This window comes from Pinus tabuliformis, chromosome 9 (genome assembly GCF_031772625.1).
Source record: "Pinus tabuliformis cultivar Carrire ecotype Pingquan chromosome 9, CPIR1, whole genome shotgun sequence".
NCBI classification, from domain to species: domain Eukaryota; kingdom Viridiplantae; phylum Streptophyta; class Pinopsida; order Pinales; family Pinaceae; genus Pinus; species Pinus tabuliformis.
The window spans coordinates 1,619,389,040-1,619,412,562 of record NC_142307.1 but is presented as its reverse complement, the minus strand read 5'-3'; the positions used below and the strand labels follow the sequence as shown (position 1 = coordinate 1,619,412,562).

Sequence of the window (23,523 nt, the reverse complement as noted above, 5' to 3'; positions counted from 1 at the left end):
AGAGGGAAAATTTCTCTCAGGGGATCTCGATATTTAGAGATCTAATTTAGTTGCAGATTGGTAGTAGTTGTGAGCAGATGCTCTCACTCCAGAAGGGAGTGCGAGTAGCAGATCCAGCAGCCAAGCAGGGAGAAAGAGGGAGATTTTCTGGCTTATTTTCTCCAGTTTTTGAGTTTTGCAGATTTTGCAGCTTTACATAGATGGTCGTACGAGATTGCCAGAGGAGGCTGTGAGAGTTAGCCAAAATGTAGATTTGGGTAGCAAATTGACTTCCAGTTGCCTGAGATAGGTGCCGGAGGAAGTATGAGTTGTCTAGTGCGAGTTACAAAGCGAAGAAAGGTCCCAGTAAGGGACAATGCTGGAAAGGAGGTAGCAAGGCACCAAATCCAGGTGGAGGAGGAGTATGAGGCTCCAATTTGCCAGATGGGTAGGTTCTAGCGCAATTGCAACAAGGAGATCAGTTGGATCTGTTTCAGATTGTTGCAGCGAGACCATCACCTTTGCTACAAGGGCCCACAATATCATTGTAGCAGGTCAGTGTTAGCAGTGTAATGACCTATCAAATTATAGGGAACACATGAATATTAGCATGCATACGAGGCATGCATATTATAGATACATATGCATGCATCGCATGTATCGCACTAGTACACATACTAGTTGATATTGGATAATGTCTAAGTATAGAGTAATGAATTAATTATTGAAGTACTAAGTAAATACCTAACTCACTAGAATATGATGAATATGTAGAGTGGGGTACTTGTTATGTATACCTCCACTATAATATGAACTTATCTATCATGACCCTCATAAAAATGTGCCCGTCACTTAAACAAAATCTTGGTTTGACATGTGAAGTTTTTTCTTTCCCATTTTAATGCTTAGAGGGTGATATTGATGATGATGATCCCAATTGAGGTAAAAGATTTTGATGATATGTAGGTACTTGTTGTATCATGATTTTTTTGTTTTGTTTGACATTAGAGGCCATCTAGAGCCTCTTTGTTTTTGTGTTTTTGGTTCATAGATGTATTGCACCAGACACTATTTTGGTCATAAACTTATATACAATCTTGCTATATATATGAGAACTTTTGCATATTTGTGTATAAACAATTTGGATTCATATGGATGCACATTGGGGGTCTACTAGTTCGGGTAATGGTTTAGTTCTGATAACATTGGTGTCTGGGTCAGCGTTGCAGGAAACGTCGCCCCCTAGATCAAAAGCTCGAAATGTGATTCGTACGGATCCGTGGGCGATCCACCCTACGAAATGCATTTCGGAAAAACTGAAAGGCGAATTGGGCTGAAAAGTACGGTTACTGCCATTTCGGAACCGTACGGCCCGATCCGCGTTTCGGTTTTTCTGAAATGCGTTTTGTACGATGGATCAGCCGTACGATCCGCGGTCCCCATATGAGTGACCCAATGTAGGATGAGGAGGAAAGGTTTGAAGAGGAAGGGGATGAACCTAAAGGGAACACTGAAACACTAGAGGGGAAAGCTGCATTAACACCCTTGTGGAATTATGTGACCAAACTTGAAGGGGGAAAGGATGGTGGAAGCTACAAATTTTTGTGCCCTTATGGTTGTCATGGAGGAAAACCATTTAGTGGTTCATATACCCGTGTGAGGAGGCATCTTTGTGGGGTGATGGATAGTGATGATAAAAAGGGTGTTGTGGGGATACAAATTTGCCCATACATTTCAGCTAAACAAAGAAGAAAATACATCCAAATAGAGGATGTTGCACAACAAAAAAACAAGAAACAAAAAACTCATTCTGAATCAAGTGCAACCTCTACATTTGGTAGCTCATCTCCTCACGGTACTTCTGCAAGCTCTGGAGGTAAAAGAACAATAGGGGATTTCCTTATTGTTGCTGGGAGGGATGATGTGGATGGAAAGATAGTCCGATTTCTTTGCGCTTGCGGTGTACCATTTAATGTGCTTCGCTCTCCCTATTGGCATGAAATGGGAAAGGTCATCAATGAAGCCCCAAAAGGATACAAGTTCCCCATCTATGAGAAAGCTAGAACAATGTTATTAGAAAGAGAAAGAGCAAAGGTTCAAAGAGATTTGACACGTTTTACAAATGAGTGGGTAGATTGTGGGTTATCCATTGTATCAGATGGGTGGACAAATATTAGAAACCAACATTTGATAAATGTTCTTGGTGTTTCTACTAGTGGTGCAATATTTATTACATGTCATGACTCCTCTTCCATCAGGGCATCTTCCCAAAACATTGTAGATCTCCTATTGCAATCAATCAGAGATGTTGGTCTGAATAATGTGGTTCAAGTGATCACAGATAATGTAGCAAATTGTAAGGCAACATGAAAAGTTATTGAGCGGACTCATCCACACATCTTTTGGTCTGGGTGCCTGGTTCACAAATTGAACCTTTTGATGCATGATATTGTGAAGCATAAAGAATGTGGGTGGATTAATGAGCTTTACAGGAAAGGGAAGCAACTCATTAAATTCATCACAGGGCATACAAGGGTAAACTACTTCTATGGCACTTACTCCAAGTTGTAGTTGCTTAAACTTGCAAAAACAAGATTTCCCAGTTATTACCTCACCTTTAGGCGGCTAGTGAAGGTGAGACAAGCTTGAACTAATATGGTGTGCATTGAATCATAGGAGGAAATTAACACTGATAGAGATGGTGCTAATGTATCCAAGGACACTATTCTAGACATGTACTTTTGGTCATAGGTTAAACATGTTTTGCAATTCACCGAACCAATTTATTAGATCATCGAGTTTGGAGATTCAGATTGACCAATAATTGGGGAGGTGTATGAGTACATGGATAGCATGTTGGGGTAGATTAAAGACATGGTTGACCGTAGAGATATCACCTTGTACAATTATATTCTTGCAGAGGTGGAAAACCGATGGGAAATACTAAATATTCCATTGCATGCATTAACATATGTTTTTACACCTAAATACTATCATCCATCATGGCTTTCAACACCAGCACCTGGGGGGGGGGGGGGAGCAGGAGAAAACCACACCTAGATCAAGAGGTTCACAAAAAATATATGATTGCATTGAGTAAATTAGTCCCCGATGAGGAGGAGGTTGCCATGGTATGGAGACAGTTGAGAAACTATACGCTTAGCACTGGTCCATTTGGGAGCATGCATGCAATTAGAGGTCGAGAGACTTTTTCTTCTCTTGAGTGGTGGAACATGCATGGAGTTGCTACTCCACTTCTACAAACTTTGGCATTGCGGGTGCTATCACAGGTGGTAAACACTTCTTCTGCAGAGAGGTGTTGGAGCTCTTATTCTTTTATCCACAATGTTAAAAGGAACAGGCTGAGTTTAGAACAGGTAGAGAGCTTGGTTTATGTTCATTACAACTTGCGATTGTTGTCCCATTACTCTGATGATGCAACGACTAATAAAGACCTTAAGGTTTGGGATAGGAATCTAGAGGAGCCCAATTTGGAGGATGGGGTGTTGCGATTAGAGCAATTAGAGGATGCTCTTATCCATGTGTGTCCATTGTATGAATTTTGCTTATAAAGCATTTCTCTAATTCTTGTTTTTAATTTTTTTGTTGTTAACTAGTGGTTTTTTTTGGTATGAATTTTTTGAGCGATTCCAAGATGATGATGATCGAGTTGAGATGCCACCCCCATCTGGTCCCTTGGTTCCCAGGTTCCATGGTTCAACACCAGCAACATGGGCTTCGTCTTCATCAGTTTCAATACCACTCCCACAACTTCCATAGGCACCCTTTTCATTGCCACCATGTGGAGGCCCACCACCACGTTCTCTTCGTGGTGGAAGGAGGAGATATCATTAGATATATTCACAATTTACTACTTTTGTCATAGATTAATCATTAGACTTGTAGGCTTGTTGTGAATTTGAACCTTTTTGTCTTGGTGGTGACCAAGTGACCTATTTTGTAAACATTATTATTTGAATTTTGGACATGACAAATGTTGACAGTTGCTCACTTGCTAGATAATATGCTCTATGTTTTATGTTTTATAATATGCTTAAATGCTTTATGTTTTATAATATGCTTAAAAATTTGATGTATGTTTGTAATTGCTAGAATATAGATGGTTGATGCTCGAATAATTAATCATTGATGTACAATGGAATCATGGATGCCATATCTATCTTGATTTATGTAAAAATATGCATGTTTTCATGTCTTCTATAGTTAATTTGTTATTTGGGATGTTTGTTTTGAATATATATATATAGTAGACGCTTCCGAGACACTTCGCTTCCTAGATTTTTGGAAAATGATGCTTCCAAAAAACGTCCCCGTTTCGTGCAACATTGGTCTGGATGCACACAGACATTTTCTTTTGCTGAACATAGAAATGCCAACCCACTGACATCTAAAGATATTTTACAGTTCACATGCGTGCCTAAAAATGAGCAACGATGTTAAATGCAATGAATAACTTCCAATATTATGTGTCCACTCTCCATGGGAATAATATGATGAAGAAATTATCATCTTGTTTGTTGTAGATGCTAACATTTTCAATGTACGATTATTGTAGCTTGCATGAAAAATGCTGGGAGAAATGTACTGGCAACCATCTCAGATAGTTCATAGGAGTTTACAGGGTGATACACTTGTGCCGACAAGCACTTGGTACTAGGTCATGCACTTAGAACTAATCTCTGGCTGCTACTTGCCCTGCTCATAAAATTTCAAGTGGCCTGTGGACGTTAATTATAGTATATAACCCATTTGAATTCTTGAACTTATGCTTGTTTCAGTTTATTTTATCCTTAAAGCTTATTGCAGTGATTGTAAGTTTGCAGGTTGCAATTGGTGCACTGGATCTAGATGGTGTATGTGGAAGTCGCTCATTTGTGATTCCTTGCATCCTTGCTTTTCCTTATGTTTGCCGCTTTTTCCAGTGTCTTCGGCAATACAAGGATACTGGAGAAAAATCTTGCCTCTTGAATGGTGAGATTTTACTAATGCTTTAATTATATAAAGAAAACCTTTTCAGAGGATCAAGAAAGTAATTTTTGCAGTTTTCATTTTGAATAAAAATGGGAATCGGTCAGCCACAAAAATAATACATATGTACATTATTTTCTAGCTAATTTATAATCCAGAAAAAACCTTCTTTTCTTTACCAGGCTTAACAGAAGCAAAGAAGTGGCTTAACAATGAACATTTATCAATTAAAATTTTCATTTTTGCATTGTAAACGTTTGATTATGAAAATGGTTGATGATGGCCTGTTTTTTCGTTGTATCTTATGCACATGAATATGATATCTTTGTGTATGTAATTGTAGATTTTTGAATGGTTTGCAATTTTTTTTTTTTTTTTTTTCTTCTTGTTTTATTTAATTTTATGATTATTTTTGTGTCTATTAAAAGACCTTATGAAACCTAAAATTTAACTTGTAGCTCAGGTGGAGAGTTTGTATTTCCCGTACTATGGTTTTGGATTTCTAATTTTGACAATATAAATTTAAACTTTTACTCTGCTTTTTATGGGATATTTTTGAAGGAAAACAAAGAAGAGGATAAAACTAAATTTATCAATACCTCCAGTGACCAAACATATTCAATGGGACTGAGATATCAACATGTAAAGTATGGCTAATGAGGGATTGCATAATGCATCATCTCTTAACAGATACGTATTTCATCTAGGCTTAAAATGGTAGCAAAACGAAAGAGGCGATGAGAAATTGAAGCTAATTAAACTCTTATTACGACAACAAGAAGCAAAAATGGTTGTCTTATTTTGAACTGTAATACAGCTAAGAAATTTTGCAGAATGTAGTTTGGATTTCAGTTCTTGATTTGTTGCAGTGAGAAACATTTCTAGATCATGCTACACATTAGGTTGCGTTGCATTGTGGCTATGTTGTCGCTCAAATTGTACACTGGATTGCGACAATACTCAGGATAGTGGCTGTCACTCTGATCCCTACCGTCTCTGTTTAAGCTGTTTCCTAACTGCAGACTAAGGGGGGTAGTCCCTATGGATAAGATGAAGAACAACTTGTTGAGAGCCAACAAGTCAAGGAGACACAACTAAATGGCCTAGCAACTTGGATGGAATTAAGAAGCAAGTATGATTATCAAGCACACTTTGATTAGATTCCTTAAGATTTTAAGTTAGAGACCAGTGCCTTAGGAGATCAATTATTTGCACAATTAGGATTAAATTTCCAAGCTACCGGATGAACAGTTGTTGAAGTATACAAGTCCTATCCTATATGAAATGCAAAACTTAAAGTTATGTGAGATGCAAGCTCTTGGTTAATTTTAATTATATGTCTAATCTAAGTGATTCGTTCTCCTCAATTCTTTTGAAGCTTGTCTCAAACGCAAGTTGTAGAGAGAAGTCCAAAGGAAGGAGGCTAGGGCTGCATTAACAATACCTCCCATGGAGTTCTAACCACCCGAGTGCCTCCATTCCTACAAGGGATTGCCCACAAGAGAACTGCAAGGTCACCACGTTAACTGTGGATGAGGGTCTAGACTACACAAATTGTTTAAATAAGGTGGCGCTATCTTCTTACAATCAAGCTTATGTTTGGATGTCTATTTTATAGATGTGCAATTCTAACTTAGAATGAAATGCAAGATATGAGTGGTAGCTTCAGTGAGATTGTTTAGAGAATTAAGTAATTCAATCAAGATAAATTACTTGAAAAATTCTCACAATGACATTCAACACAAGATAACAAAAGTAAATGAAACACTTTAGAACAATTTAGCAATTATCTCAATGAAGCAACACAAGATTAGCAATCCAATTATTAACAAGATTAATTCAAGAACAACCTTTAGAGCACTTTATCACATTGAAGCAAGGAAAGTAATTTCAAATACTCAAGGTGCTTATTAGATGTTCTAAATGTATTACAATTTGATTAGTAATTAGGCACAAGTAACAACTTTATATCACAGTGATGAGAACAACATCTATTTGCCACTTAGATCATAAATCAATTAAGCATGACATGACAAAATAGGGACAAGCACAATGAGAGATGAGATTGCTAATAGTGATGCGAAGGTGACAAGTGCATCTAATTAACGATGGATGCCAAAGATAAACAATGCGATGATACAAGATGCAATAAACGAGTTAATGAAAGACTTATATGGCCGATTTCACCAATGGATTTCTCACAATGCTATCACTTTAAAAAATGCACCAGACTTAAGCAAATCAGATCAGCTAGTTATACTTTGTGAAACAGTCCCAAAATTGACAAGAAATAATAGAGATTTAAGCCCTTAAGAGATGATTGTTACTTCTTATAGTTATTAGGCTTGTTTAGAGAACTGCAAGGTCACTGTGTTAACTGCGGACGAGGGTTTAGACTTCGCAAATTGTTTAAATAAGGTTGCCCTATCTCCTTACAACCAAGCTTATGCTTAGATGTATATTTTATAGATGTGCAATTCTAACTTAGGATGAAATGAAAGATATGAGTGGTAGCTTCAGTGAGATTATTTAGAGAATTAAGTAATTCAATCAAGATAAATTACTTGAAAAATGCTCACAATGACATTCAACACAAGATGACAGGAGTAAGTAAATGAAACACTTTAGAGCAATTTAGCAATTATCTCAATGAAGCAACACAAGATTAGCAATTCCAATTATTAACAAGTAAAATTCAAGAACAACCTTTAGAGCACTTTATCACATTGAAGCAACGAAAGTAATTTCAAATACTCAAGGTGCTTATTAGATGTTCTAAATGTTTTACAATTTGATTAGTAATTAGGCACAAGTAACAACTTTATATCACAATGATGAGAACATCTATTTGCCACTTAGATCATAAATAAATTAAGCATGACATGACAAAATAGAGACAAGCACAATGAGAGATGAGATTGCTAACAGTGATGTGAAGGTGACAAGTGCATCTAATTAAGAATGGATGCCAAAGAGAAACAGTGCAATGATACATGATGCAATAAACGAGTTAATGGAAGACTTATATGTCTGATTTCACCAATGGATTTCTCACAATTCTATCACTTTAAGAAATGCACCAGACATAAGAAAATCAGATCAGCTAGCTATACTTTGTGAAACAGTCCCAAAATTGACAAGAAGTAATAGAGTTTTAAGCCCTTAAGAGATGAATGTTACTTCTTATAGTTATTAACTTATTAGGCTTATTTAGAGTTATTTTTAGGGTTCTTTAGAACAATTATTACTTGATTATGTCACTGCAGTAGACTAGCTTCAGGTCTGATATGTCATGACAGTCAAAAGAGTAGAGGATGGGATGGAGGATCAAACCCTTAAGGCCCTAGAGTCTTGCTTCACTAGCAAGTTTGCCAAATTTAGCCAAGCTTGAGGCATCAAATGGAGAGTCTTGACAATGATTCAGCCTTTGAACACCTACAACCACAAATTGTTAGCTTGTAAACAAGGAAGAGGGTCACCAAAACCCCACGGCCAAGACAAAATGAACCTCTTAGGCTAATATCTTGTTGAAAATTGTAACTAGTTTCAGTCTTCATAATTGTATTTGGCTCATGACTTGATGTACTTATTGTTGTACTTGCCAAAAGAAATTTTTTTTTTTTTTTGGTAAAAGGAATATTTTTATTTTTAGAATGGGTTTCTTGCCCATGGTCATTGGTCCTAGGCAATGTTTTAAAACTCCGACTCCGACTCCGACTCGGCCGAGGGTCGACTCCGACTCCGACTCCGACTCGGCCGAGGGTCGACTCCAACTCCGACTCCGACTCAGTATCGACTCGGCCGGCTCGATTTCAATGACTCGGTCGTTGTAAAAAATACATTAAATATTTATTTTTTATAAAAACACATAATTTTAAAGATTTTCATTCATGTTTCCAAACACACAACATTAGAATATAGATAGAAGACAACATATGATCAAAGTAGGCTCATGAATATATCCATTATATCAAAATGGCACCCAGTGCACTGTCCAATACATACACGATGATGATATAGAGATCAAAACAAAAACACATAACCAAGGAGGCTATAAATGGCCTCTACAACAAAAGTCTGTGACCAGTGCTACTGGCTACTGCTAGAGTTGCCAACATCATCTGGCTCAGTGTTACTTGGGAGCGGGAGCGAAAGCGGGGAGTGAGAGCGAAAACGGGAGCGGGAGCGACATTTTCAGAAGCTCCCGGTTTGGGAGCGAATCCCGGAGGAGTTCGACAACCAATGTCACTAACATCAAGGTACATAGAGGGATTGGTGCTCTTGATTAAATACGAGTTCCATACCCTAATACATGACAAAATTCCATGGAAACATTGCAATCCCCCAATCCTGAAATCTTGAAAAACTGACAAGTCTGCTGGATTTTGAATGAAATCTAAAATTCTACTTTCTCCATATGAAATCAAATGAGGTTGGAACCACTCTCAAACATCCTGAGTCATTTCATGGTAATGTTAAAAATTTAAGTAAAAGGACATTACCATGAAATTTGAATAGCATATCAATACTAGGAGAGGGGAATGGACCCCAAAGACCAAAAAACCAACTAATAAAACCATTTGGAGTCCTCCACACTCAGAAAAAAACATAAAAAAATAAAAAAAATTGCGTTTTTGGGGGTTCACTGGCCGCTTTCCTTGACCCGGCCGGGTTGATACGGACTCGGCCGAGCTGGCCGAGTTAATACTGAACCGGCCAAGTCATGAATGACTCGGCTGGCTCAGTATTAACTCGGCCAGTCGAACCAGTTCAACCACTGAGTTGAAATTTTTTTGGCCGACTCGGACCAACTCGGCCGAGTCGGTTCCGAGCCGGCCGGGTTTAAAAACACTGGTCCTAGGTCCAACACCCATTGAGTGCTCTAGGGATTTAGTCTTGAGTCAAAGTCAATGATGTAAAAGACCCATTGGGCATTTGTATCAAGAAGAAGAAATATTATTTGATGTCTAGAAGTCTCTAAAGAATCCCCAAGACCAGGTCGGCTAACCCCCTTCATGTCGGCCTAGAGAGACCCTTCCAACACTTGTGAAGCCTATATAAAGAGGAGACTTCGACCTCTATTAGACACACAGATAGCATATGGATATCTGAATTGATTTGCGGCTAGAAACAAGTGCGAGAGTCTTGGAGATGAGAGAAAAAGACCAGTGAAGAAGAGGACATCTACATCTGAAATCTGTCTTGATGCTGCTCTCAGGTGCGAGTTTTTCTATAGGTTTCCACAAGTCTAAAGAAACACCGAAGAAATTTGAAGAACAAATTTCTTGTTGGTGGCTGGCCTGGTCTTGGGGAATCTGTCTTTGGGTCTATGGTCTTGGAAGTCTCTTTTGACAATGATTCTATAAGAAGTTCTCTGGGTTTTCCCCTATGGAGGGGTTTTGCCCTGGCTTGGAGCCTATCTCTAGTGTTCTCTTGTTGTTTTGTGATCTTCTATATTCGGCATTTATTTGATGATGAAAAGAACACAATAATGATGATAATGAAGTAACTATATGTCACAAATAAATGTCACTGTTTAAGAGAAATCATGTAATTAATTTACCCTAATGAAAGCCCTAGATTTCTCAAAATGGTATCAGAGCTATGGTTCATCTACATGAGGGCAAAAGAACATCATTAAAGGCTTCAAGACCGTCAAGGGAAGTCTACTAGCTAGGACCGAGCTCCTAAAAATAAAAGATTAGAATTTCGAAACTCTAATCACAGAGAAAATACTGAAGTCCTCTTCAAGCAAAGTGAGGGTTCTCGAAAGGCTTAAAGCTTCTGCTCTTTAGGTCCGAGAGGCCTATCTTATAACCCAGGGAAGGTCAAATCCATCAAGCCAGAGATCGAACCTCTAGACGTACTCAAAAAGATTTGAAATCACTAGACGTATGAAATCTCTGTGGTGCCTCAGAGCCGAATTGTTATAAGTATATGTTTGTGGAAAAACTTAAGCTCTAATGGCTAGCAAAGGAGTGTAAAAGGTGTTAAGCATTATCATAAGATTGAAATCTCTGGGAAAAGATCTGTCACAATCTCAGTCACTTTGAAAAAGAGGAACCGAGTTTCCTAAATTGAAGTTCTATAATAAATTTCGGATGGCTTCAGTCACTTGAAAGGGATCCGAGACTCCTCATCAAGCTCAGGTGTATTGTTGAAGGGCTTAGGCATAATCATAGTCATCTTGTGAAAGGACCGAGACCCTTTCCAGATCTGTACATTAAAAGACACTGAAGAACGAATTGTTTAAGGCTTGTCATCCATGTCATCCTATAAAAGGAGTCGAAGTCATGTATGCCTCTTGAAGAAGATCATAGTAGTCCTGTACATGCTATACGATCTACCCAAGATCGAGTAGCTTTGGTGGATTCGTCTCTCATCTATAATCATCAATCTTGAAGAAAAATCTCGCAGTCCTGTACTATGATATGGAGACTAGGATTTTGTGAAAAGGAAGCACAGTTCTGGAGTTTATATATATATTCTATGCAAGCCAGAACAGTAAGAGGAGAAGTTGACTTGTGAAGTCTATACTCCTAAGCAATGGTCACCTTACAGAAAGAGAAAATCGTAGACCTGTAAGCATATATTTTTCCAAGGTCTGGACTATATGTCAAGAAGACTCTTCAGAAATTGAGTAAGGCATACAAGTGTTCTTGAAGAATTTACATTGAAGTGCAACACTTCTGAAGACATTCTGAGCATATCTAGTATACACTAGTGTTTTGAACCTTAGAACAATTTTTACAGTTTATTCATCTACTAAAGGAGAATCTTCAGGCATCTTCCAGTAAAAGCAATTGTGATTCTTATCAGTGATAAGAAAGGCATCTCTGAGAAGGAGCAATCTCCTTAAAATCGTCTATACAATGATAAGAGAAGCCACAACATATTGAAGACCTATAGCAGAAAAGAATCAGCATACTCCTAAAAGCTACAACATTGGAAGAAGCTACAACTTTAGCATAATACTTAGAGAACAATTGGAAAAGTATGGCATCCAACAACAAACCTTGTAGCAATAAAGTACAAAGGTACGTAATCATGAGGTATGTATGGTATATTTATTTGTTAAGGGTCTATCAAGAAATGATTAGGGTTAGTTACTTACACGGTTCTAGGGTGTGTTGTTTTTTTTAAATTTATTGATGTCTAGCATTACAAACCCTAGATAGTTCATGAGAAACCCTAACAGTAACTTGCTTGTTCCCTCATAAAAACTCTATCTCTTGGCTTCTAGGGCTTGTATAAGGTATATGATAAACCCTAGTGTGGATAAATATGGATGGTAATCTGAATTTGACATCATGTCCCTAGAACTAGGGTTTGTACTTGAAAACCTCAGGATTTCTTCCTATAAAATCCATGAGAGTTTTACATCCTGCTTTAGTTATCACATGTTTCACTTGGTAGTACTTGTCAATGAATGCTGTAGGTACGGGAAGTAAAGGAAGAAAGATGCGCTGATCCTCTTCTTTGGGAAGCATGTGTAAGGAGGGAACTATGAAGATCTTTGATCCCTAGAAAGATTCATGATATAATTATGAAATTGTGGATGCTTGATACATAGCAAGGAAAAGCAGAGAGACCTCTATCATGGTTAAAAGAAGACGACATCACATTAGAAGCATACGAATGAAGCAAGAGCTTATAAAATCATTATTGAAGCTTGAAAGGATAGCTGAGGTAGAAGTGTACATGGATGTAGTAGTCATCGTAGAAAGGAAGTAGCTCTTGGTAACCTCATTGAAAGCATAAGTAGTACTTATGGGTAGTAGAAAGTCATCTAGCATAGAATTCATCATACATTATCATCATTAGAAAGGAGCATTTGCAGGGTGACAATGATTAAGATCCTCTGTGGACTCTTCATTAGAAGGTTCACCTCACCTTTCTTAGAAAAAACAAGTGTCTCACTAATCATTTCACCTTGTGAGAAATCCATTGTTTAGAAGGATGATGGTATGATGACAAAAGAGTGCAACATGTCAAGATGGTTGAAGTACTTTCAATCAAGGAAAGGACGCTGCTGAAGGAAGTCTAGATGACCAAAAGGAGAAAAGAGGTATGTATTCATGTATTTGATAGATTAAGTCATGCCATCATATAGTTGTAGATAACATGGGTGAATGCTCTACCTCGTGAGCATGATCAAAGGAAAGGGATCTCTTACCTTGAAAAAGGTGCATGAAGGCATGGTTCACATATTGACGAGATGAAATCATAACATGTCCTCATATGGAATATGAGGTGGTTGATAAAGATGACAGAGCTATGGATGGAAGTTGCTGGGAACAATATGTAAAGAAAGAAGGAAGCGATCGTGAAAGATGCAACTATGGTCATATAAGAAAAGGAAATCAACATCCGATGACTAGAAAACTGACTATGATATCTCCATAGAAAGGACATGAAGAATTTGATAAAGTCTATAAAGAAAGGAGACCCTTGACATTGAAAGCCTTGTAGATATATTTATGTGCAGGATGTTACAAGAAGCATATGTCATGATGAAAGGCCATCACAAAAGGTAACGTTGATTTGATGTTGATTTTTGATTTTTGAACAACATTTGGATCGGTTGATACAGGGCTACCGAAAAAGAGTTGTAGATGGCACCTATAACTAGCATTCATGTGGTTGGATGGAAGCAAGGTTACTTGGGAGCGGGAGCGGAAGCAGGGAGCGTGGATCTACATTTTCAAATGCTCCTGGTTTGGGAGCGAATTTTTATATAATATATAATTTTATATATTTTGATGCATATATGTCAACAAAAGCATGCAGAATGATGAATTAGATATAAAAAACATAAAATTATGGATTGAACCATATAACATCAGTCATCAAGAAGTTATAATTCTCATCAACCACGTCCACAAGTTAGTAACATACAACATATCGAGTCTCATGATTCATCAATCTTAAAGTTTCAAGCTTTCAAAATTCAATATATAACATTTATCATCATTGATCACTAAAGTTGTACTTTTAACCATTACCATTACCAAGTAACCAAACTATAACAAAAAATATCGAACATACATTTATCATCATTGATCACTAAAGTTGTACTTTTAAGCATTACCATTACCAAGTAACCAAACTATAACAAAAAATATCTAACATGAAATGAAATGTTTCAACTTTCAACTTTCACAAAGCATCATATTCATAATTCATTACCAATGAGTTATAATTGCCAACTTCAAACTTCAAACTTAAATTGTCATATATTGTTTACAAAAAATATCATAATAAATATGAAAGAGTCAACAATTATAAAAACTACTAGAAACTAGAAAAGACAAGTAAATCTATTATCTACTGCTTCCTCTTGCTGCCACGAGAAATGTCTAATTTTTGAGAAGGTCGTGGTGGTCTACTACTACTGGGAGTCTCCTCCCACATAGTCGGATGACCAAAACCAAAAGCCACATGCCCTCCATGTGAGGATGTAGATGGAGGTGGCGGCAACAAAGGCAAAGATGTTGGAACTCGAGCACTGCTACTGGATGGTGGGGGTGGCATGGCTAGTGTTGCTTCATCATCATCTCTTTGAAGTTCTGTTTGCAATTCTTCTAGATGTAGAGCACCATCCTCCAAAGGGTTGTTGTCCCAAGTTTTATATGGTGTATCCTCACAAGCTCGATCACAATAATGAGTCAACAACCTGAAGTTGTGGTACACATAAACCAAGCTTTCTACCCGGTTTTCATTGACTCTGTTTCTTCTCACATTATGGATGAAGTTGTTGGTGCTCCAACACCTCTCTGCAGAAGAAGTATTTACAACCTGTGAGAGCAGTTTTTTGCCAATTTTGGCAAAAGTCCTTGCCTGCCATATGTGTCCCACCATGTGATAGCATCAAATATGTTTGTATCTTCCATTACATGCAAAGAACCAAACACACTAGTGCTAGTGAAGTATCTGCCTAATTCAAGACACAGATTTCAAATCTTTGTAATTGCGTCAGAATTTTGATCACTTGAACGATCTTGGGTCAAAACATTCACACTCTATTCTAGGTCACGGATTTTGGATATATCCAACTACTATGTCAACTCAGCCGCTGTAGTGTCATTTATTCTTTTAGATGCCATCGATTGGAAGACTTTCCACATAACCTTAGTGCGTACTTTATTGGAAGACTTTCAGCCAATGTTGCACTAATCGTTATCGGGATAATATCAGCACGAGGAAAAAATCGGAAAAAATCGTAATAATCAAGAAAAAATCGGTAATAGTCGGGAAAAAATCGTTTGGTACAAAAATATTCATTTTTTTTCAATTTTTTTAATATCTAAACCATCTACAACATAAAATAAATACATTGACACATAAATATGATAAAAGAACTAATATATATGATGTTTAATATCATTTCTAGTGCTAAAATCACACATAACAGTGAATCATGTCCTGAATAGTAAGTCTTGACTCTTGAGTCCCAACTCAACCTCAAAATATCAACAAAAAAATATAATAATGTATCTCATGAGTCATAATGTCATATACAATGAAATGAATAAAATAGCTAAAGTTTAATACTATTGATTTCCTCTGCCCCTCTTGCGAGAAAATGCTATAGCTTTCCCTTTCCCTCTAGATGTAGATGTTGGTGCTGGTGGAGTTGGCAGTGGAGTCTGCTGTGCTCTAGAAGCTGAAGAACTAGGAGTAGGAGCTATAGGAGGTAGACCACGTCCTCTACTGGTGGCAGGGGTAGCCCAGGCAGGTGGTGTCACCTCCTCCTCCTGTTCCTCGGCCTCCTCCTCCTCCTCCTCCTCCTCCACTACATCCTGCACTAACCAATCATCAACAGACTCCATGAGAGGCCTCTCGGCCTCAACCCTCCATGCAGCAGTGGTGTCAATCCCATCCAATGAGATGGCCTCCATATCAGGTGTCCTCTCAAGTTGCCTCACCCACAATCGAAGATTGTAGTAGACGTAGACCATGTCATTAAGTTGTTGGGACTCCAACTTGTACAAAGATCATGAAATAATAATTAATAATTATAAAAAAAATATTGTTTAATGAATTCAAAAATTTATTTGGAAATTTGCAATATTTTAAATTTTTAAGTGTTAACCTGTTGCGCTTCTTGTTGTGTATTTTTTCAAATACACTCCAGTTGCGCTCACATCCTGAGGAGCTACATGTTTGGCTGAGGATTCGAATGGCAAGCTTTTGCAGAAGGGGTACCCTGGCACCATACATTCTCCACCATGCATCTACAACAAAATTACAAATAAAATTTTAAATAAACATAAGAAAAAAAATGGAATTTGAAGAGACAATGAAATTTGAAACAAAGTTACAAACTAAAAAATACCTGGCATTTTAATCATCCTATCAGTCACAACCATGTCAAAGCCAAATGTGCCACCTGCCATCCTATATGTCTCAATTTCTTTAGAGATCTCTATACATTCTGCTGGAGATCGCACCATCTTCTGGACTCAGGATAAGAATCCATCCATGATCTTAGCATCAAATACAAACCCACATGCGTAAGAAAATGCGGGGTTCAGGAAAATCCCAACAACATGAATGGGATGATGGAGTGTGTTGTTCCATTGCTCATCAATCACTCCCCATAGGAGGAGTTGTCTCTGAAACTCCTCATCTCCCTTATCATCATAGTAGGCCCGAATGGCTTCTTTGGCCCTGTCCATGGCCTCATACAAATAGCCATTTGCAGGCTTCTCACCATCAACTAACCAAAGAACCTTTACCAAAGGTTCAGTAACGGTGCACACCTCCTGCACTCCCGCCCAAAAGTCTTCCTGGTATGAAACTAGTCTGCATACGGCCTCTCCCTCTGGTTTGCGGCTCACTGGCAAAGCACACCACTCCTCTGAAAGAAACATTCTCTTCACATCCCACATAGAATTCAAGAGGGATTGAAGAGATGAAACTGGTGGCAAACCGTGTAATGGCGGGGCGCACTGACTCTTTGTTGTTGGTAAATCTTCTCATCTAGCTAAGCACAGATGTATGGTTATATATAAATTTTGTAATGCTTTTGGATGACTCAACAATATCTTTGACAAAGGGAATTTTCCCTATGTCCTCCAACATCAAATCAATACAGTGTGCAGCACAAGGTGTCCAAAATAAAGTAGGATGCCTGTCCATAAGCATCCTGCCAGCAACAACATAATTTGCAGCATTGTCTGTTATGACTTGGACAACATTTTCTGCACTCGCCTCCAAAATAAACACATCTAGCAAATCACATAATGTTCTTCATCTTTGATTTGTGCAGATGCATCAATAGATTTGATAAACATAGTCCACTTGGGACAACTAACCAAGAAGTTTATAAGGGTTCTCCCCTTTTGGTCAGTCCAACCATTTGACATCACAGTGCATCCTGTTTGTGCCCATGATGCCCTAAAATCCTCCAATCTTTTGGTGCAGTCAAGCTTTTCATTTTGAAGAATCCGGCCTCTCATGTCATGATAAGAAGGGATTTTGTACCCTGGGCCAACAGTTGCAATAGCATCAAGAGCAGGCTAGAAAAATGGATTATTCCTTACAATGCTGAAAGGAATATCACTCCAAAGGAGAAATTTTGCCAGCAACTTGTCAGCTTGTTCTTTCTCAGTTTTTTTTAGCATTGAACTAATAGATGGCTGTGAACCAGGTGTGGTTCGAGGAACAAAAAATGATGAGGCAGCTACTGGATTGGTTGATGCTGCAGTAGAACCAGTGGCACTTGCTTATGCAACTGACTTTTTTAGTTGCCTCTTCATATCTTCTTTGGCCTCTCTATTGTGGTCTAAAGTTTCCAATGCTTTCATGGCTCTTTGGATTAGTTCAGGATTTGTATTTTTGCAAGGCCTTACATCAAATCCAGGGATTTTTGCAAGGTGATACTTCAATCTGTACACCCCCCCGGATAGATGCTGCCCACACAACTTGCAAGTCAAGTTTAGTCTATCATTCAAAGCATTAGGTTCACCAAATTCCCAGAAAGGGTTCAATTTCCTTGGCATGTTTGATTTTGAACTTTGAAGTTGAAAACTTGAATGGTGTTTCGGTGAACCTATGGGAAAATAAGGATTACAATTTAGTATTTACAAGTTACAAACTTACAATTTAGTATTTTACTATTTACATTATACAAAAACTAAAAAAAAATTACATACAATTTAAGAAACCCCATTTCAAACCCAACCAAAAACTAAAAACACAATACATTGGACAAATGTCAAAAACCCCATTCCAAACCCAAGCAAAACAACTAAAAAAAAATTGCATTGGACAAATGTCAAAAACCCCATTCCAAACCCAACCAAAAACATTGAAAAAAACAAAAACAAAGTTACAAAACAATGAAAACAAAAAACATTGGTGCCCATACCGGTTTTATGAAGATATAGTGTCTCCTCCTTAGCTCACTCTTCGATTTTCTCCTCCAGCTAGTTGATTTAGCTCCAAAATCTCCAAGTCTCCAAGTCTCTAACTCTCCAAAACCCCAACGCACCTTCTGCTGTCCAAATGAACAAAAAAAATTGCGTTTTCCCTTTTAAAATCGCGTTGCCCGACAAGCGGGCAATTTTTTTTTTCGATTACTACGCGCAATTTTATCTTTTCTTTGAAATTATCGCGATTATACGATAATATTGCGACTAGTGCAACACTGCTTTCAGTGTTATTTACAGATCAATATCAGGATCTGATAGAGGACTTGCACAACTCGTAATCTACTTTAGTAGATCCGCAAAATAGCCACAGAGAACCCCCATTTGCTTTGTTCTGGATTTTGGAGTACTCGAACCTTTATCAAATGCTTCAATCGTTCAACACAGGGGTTTCGCTTGCATTCTGAGCCAGAACAAATGTTGTGGTAGTTCAGATAGGGCACTGAGACCATAATTCGTTCTTCTTTCAACTGATCTTTTGTAAGAGATCAAGAATTTGTATGCCTTCTAGGTGATATACCTTTGCTGCCAAGATAATATCCCAGTGCCAGAACAAGAATCTGTAGCCTAGATGATATGCCTTTCAAATGGTTATAAAGAATCGATACCAACAGAGCACTCGTTGCCTCCAAAAAGTAATCCTGTCGCAGAACCAAGACCAATAACCACAAAACTTCTTGTTTAGATAGAATCTTGTGCCCAAATCGAGAAAGAGAGAGAGAATTGGTCAACTAGGGTGGAATCTTTCACCATCGAAATTGACAAAGGAAAACAGGGTCTTAAAACCCTTAGACCCTCTGGCTCAAAAAAACAGAGATAAATTGAAATACAATGATCCTTCCAAATGAATTCAATCCCCCCATATTTATAGATTTCCTAGAGGGGATCCTCTCCTTAATTGATTGAGTAAAATTCACACCAAACCCTTGTTGGAATTTGTAATTAGTTTCGGTCTTCATAATTGTCATTTGTGTCCTGTCATGATGTAATTCTTATGTATTGTCAAAAGAAAAGAAAAATAATTTTTATTGTAAAAGAAAATTTACTTATTAAAGCATGGGTTTCATGCTCAAAGTATTTGGTTCCTAGGTCAAAGCACCCATTGAGTGCTCTAGGGTTTTAGTCTTGAGTCAAAGTCTTTGTCATGATGTAATAGACCCTTCTTGGGCTCATGTGTCAAAAGAAAAATATTATTTTTGTATTTGTAAAGTGTCCAAAAAGGGCTCCAAAGACAGGTCGACCACCCCTGCTCATGTCGGCCTAGAGAGGGCTATTTGAGTCACTCAGATAGCTATATAAAGAAGATTACACGACTTCATTTGGATGAGAACAAAAGTGTGAGTTCATCTGATCTGATCCGAGGACAAGTCAAGAAGAATACAAAAGCTAGAAGAGTTGAGAATAGAAGGAAAGAATACTTGAAGGTTTCGCATCTCTATTACATTCACTTGGGACGTCTTGTACATGCGAGAGGGCTAATATTGTTTACAGATTTGAAGTTGCAGAAGCAGATTGAAGATTTTGTTCTTGGATGAAGGCAGGGTGGTCGACTTGTTCTTGGTGGAATCCCTAGTCTATTGTTTGGTCTTGGAAGTCTCCTTTGAAGTTGATAAGAAGAGTTTTGATGGGTTTTCCCTTGTTGAAGGGGTTTTTCCCTGGTGTGGAGTCTATATTTTGTGTTCTTGTTTTGACATTTATTTGATGATATAGAACATAAACATAATCAAGTTAAAGAACAATCTAACATCACAAGAATCAATATCAAGTAAAGGAAAACAATAAACTGAAACATGCCGCAGTAATTAGTTTTCCAACAACCCCAACTTTGGGTTTCTTTGCCCAACTGAACTCGCCCACTCATTGGTACTTTGGGGTTTTCCCCTTTATTGAGGACTATAGCCTACGGGGATTGATAGGCTACTTCGTCTCTTAGGTGATTAATTTCCTGGGAACGTTAGACCCTTGGGGTAAATGCACCCAGTCGACTTGTATATATACACATGATGTGACACTTCATTTGTCTTATTCATTTATCATCTCTCTCATATAGAAGACACTCGTGGGAGCAAAAAAATGATGAAATGGCTAATGTTTGGACTTGGTTTTTGGCACAAATTTCTAGACATTTTATTGTAAACCTTGCTAAAGAGGAATTTCTCCTAGAAGAAGAGTTGTTGGGTTTTCTCCCAAGTTTGGGTTTCCTAGGGAAAATTTGTTATCTCTATTGTGCATGGTTGTCTCATTATGTTCTTATTTGTTTCTACTGTTTTCGCTGCATTACTGTTGAGATTTTCTATGTATGATTTCTTAATGATATTAGTGGCATAAGATGAATTAATTAAAGATCATTATAAGTAATTATCATATTAGAAAATTTGTTTCTACTATGTTTATTGTAGAAAAATGAACAAAATTTACCAGTGCATTTCTTCCTCTAGAATGTAACACAAAACGTCATCCAAGCCTTCTTCTGGTGCTACTTCAATGCAATTCTCTATCTTAAGCATCCTCCATTTAGCCTTAGATGCTAGGAGAGACATATCGAGATCCAATAGACTATGAAACGCATTGCTCATTACCTATTTCCATTTTCCATATCTTGGATTTGGTTATATTGAACATCTTTCTCTCAGAGTGACCTCCAACTATGGAGTCTAGATATTGTTTCCACATGCTTTAGATTATATTCACATTTTTTCTTTTAGCATTATATTTTTATAGGAGTTGTTTCAATGCTCCCACTTTGTATTGACATCATTGTACCTAGTAGTCCATTTGAGCTACTTTAGTGGTCATTTGTTGGACATTGGTACTATTATCCTATCCTATCTACCATGATATTTACATTTTATGATTTTTGTTGTTACTTCCATTCCCCCTCATTAGATTTTGTTATCCACAATATTAGAAACCCCCTCAAGATCCCCATTGGCTAGTTTTGGTTGGGCTCTCACAAAAGACTCTTTGTTGATAATGATCATCACATCTTCCAATTGGACATGGTTTGCCAGTGATACAACTTAGAAGAGCTAGAGGTAGAAATTTATCTCATTTTTCGATGTCCTTTCTAGTATGAGATCCAAGGAGTTACTTTTTCCTATATCAATATTCAAGTTCCACCTTCATTTGCTCCCTTAATCAGAGATGCCTTGCTTTCTTCCTGTGACAAGTGCTCATATATCGATCCGAGTCTCTTTGCATTAAATCCTAGTTGGAGGCCATTAGGTTGATGACATCATACTTCTTGGTGTTTTGTTTGCTTAGGGCAACAAGTGTCATACAAAGACTAATGATACTTCAACATCTGTATTGATGGGACCTCATAATTCCATTTAATCTCTCCATGTGGTGATCAACCAACCTCCTTGATATACTTGAGGATTTGTCATTTTAGGGTAAAGGGTGTACATCACTAGGTCGGTAGGTGGACCAAATATAAACAAACCCATAAATGAGCTCCCCTCTAGTACAATAGACTACACCCCAAGTTTAGGGGGGTATCTAGGTTTCAATCAAGAGTTTCTTTTTCACAACCTTGGATGTTAGGAGAGCTAGGGTTCTCTTTCTTTTGTCTTCCACAAAATCATACAAGCAAGGCCCCTTAGCTTTTCCCATGCTCCAATGGATATTGTCAACTAATTCATTAACCCTTACACAATAATTGATGCTTTGATGAGGATCCTGCCACGTGGTCTCACTTGTTCTTGATAGCAAGCACCATTAGGGCTTGTCATACTCACTTTGGCTCAACAATGAGCATTCTTCATTTTTTACAGGTTTTTTTTTCTATATAGGCAGTTTACGATGGTATCTCTATTGTGTAGATAGTTCTTGTTCATAGATTGATAATAAAGTAATCTTTTTTTCTTTTAGCATTGATCTAGGAGTTGCTTTTGCAATACTACTTTGTATTTTGACTGGAAGTTCTCTTTTGTGGTCATTCTTTGCACATTAACAAAATTATCTTATCTTATCTACTTTGATATTCCTTAGCTCTGCGACTTTAGTTCTCCCATGTATATGCACTTGTTGCTCTTGGTTCTCCTCAATCTCAACCTGGAACTGGAAGGGGTGCTTTTAGCTTCTCTCCTGCGACTAGAGACTTTGGTCTTGGTGTTGCTTCTTAGATTTGGTAAACGCAATCCTGATCTGCTGGTATTGGATCTTGGTCTCGATCAACCGAATCACTAGCACCTAAGGACACTTGTTAGCCATGGGATGCCTTTGCGACCTTTCATGCTATAGGGGGATTTAACTTTGGAAATGGATCCCGAAGATTATGGCCTTGATAGATGATGAATTGACATAGCTAGCCATGTTGTTGCATATGGAAATTTTCTCTTGGAGCAAGGATAGATTGATGGTCTACATATCATAGACAAGATATTTGTTTTTCATAGCTAATGTGGATACAATTGTTTCCTGTAATGGGGCCTCTAGTGTGCTTTATTGATCCGTAAACTGTTGAAGATATTCCACTCGACAATTCGTCACAATAGATCTAATAAAACTATACTCAAAATCTACACTATGAGGGTTTATTTCTCTTTAGATTTATGGATCTATAAATTATTGTTTATTGCGTATGTATGCAAATTATAATTATGCAAAAAATAGAGAACAAAAAAATAAAACTCACAAACTAGCATTGGCACAAGATATATCTTGGGAAACCCTTTCAGGAGAAATCCCAGCTGAAAGGCAAGGCCGCTCTGCTCTTTCTCTGAATAGAAAATGGCTGCAAGTACAAAGAAGTAAGGCTTGTGTCATGTGGGCTGCTACAATGCACAAATCCTCTTAGTGTGCTATCTCCCTATCCCTCTTGGCTACTTTGCTCGTCTATGGAACAAAATGCTCTAAAGAATGGAACCCTTTCTCCTCCTAGTGGCCTAGTTATAACACAACCCAATAGCCTACTAGTAGTTAGGTTTGACTCCTTCAACTCTTAACAAGTTACAATATGGACTCTTCTAGAGTCTTCTTCATCATGATCATGTGGCTAGCCCCTTTCCATGAATAATGGGGACTACTATGGCATCCTTTTGAATTATTGTGGACAAAATAGGAAGGTCATATTTTGAGTGGCATAACTTTCGCATACAGACTCCGATTGAGGTGA

At 37.7% G+C, this 23,523-nt stretch overlaps 1 protein-coding gene across 1 annotated transcript in view; it reads left to right on the top strand.

Moving 5' to 3' along the window:
• The window catches only part of LOC149155006 (EXS (ERD1/XPR1/SYG1) family protein), a 193,725-nt gene that overhangs the window by 163,501 nt on the left and 6,701 nt on the right, over positions 1 to 23,523 (top strand). The window contains exon 11 of the mRNA XM_089444286.1: positions 4,824 to 4,971. Within this exon, the coding sequence (XP_089300412.1) occupies positions 4,824 to 4,971 (148 nt within the window). The remainder of the gene's footprint in view (positions 1 to 4,823; positions 4,972 to 23,523) is intronic.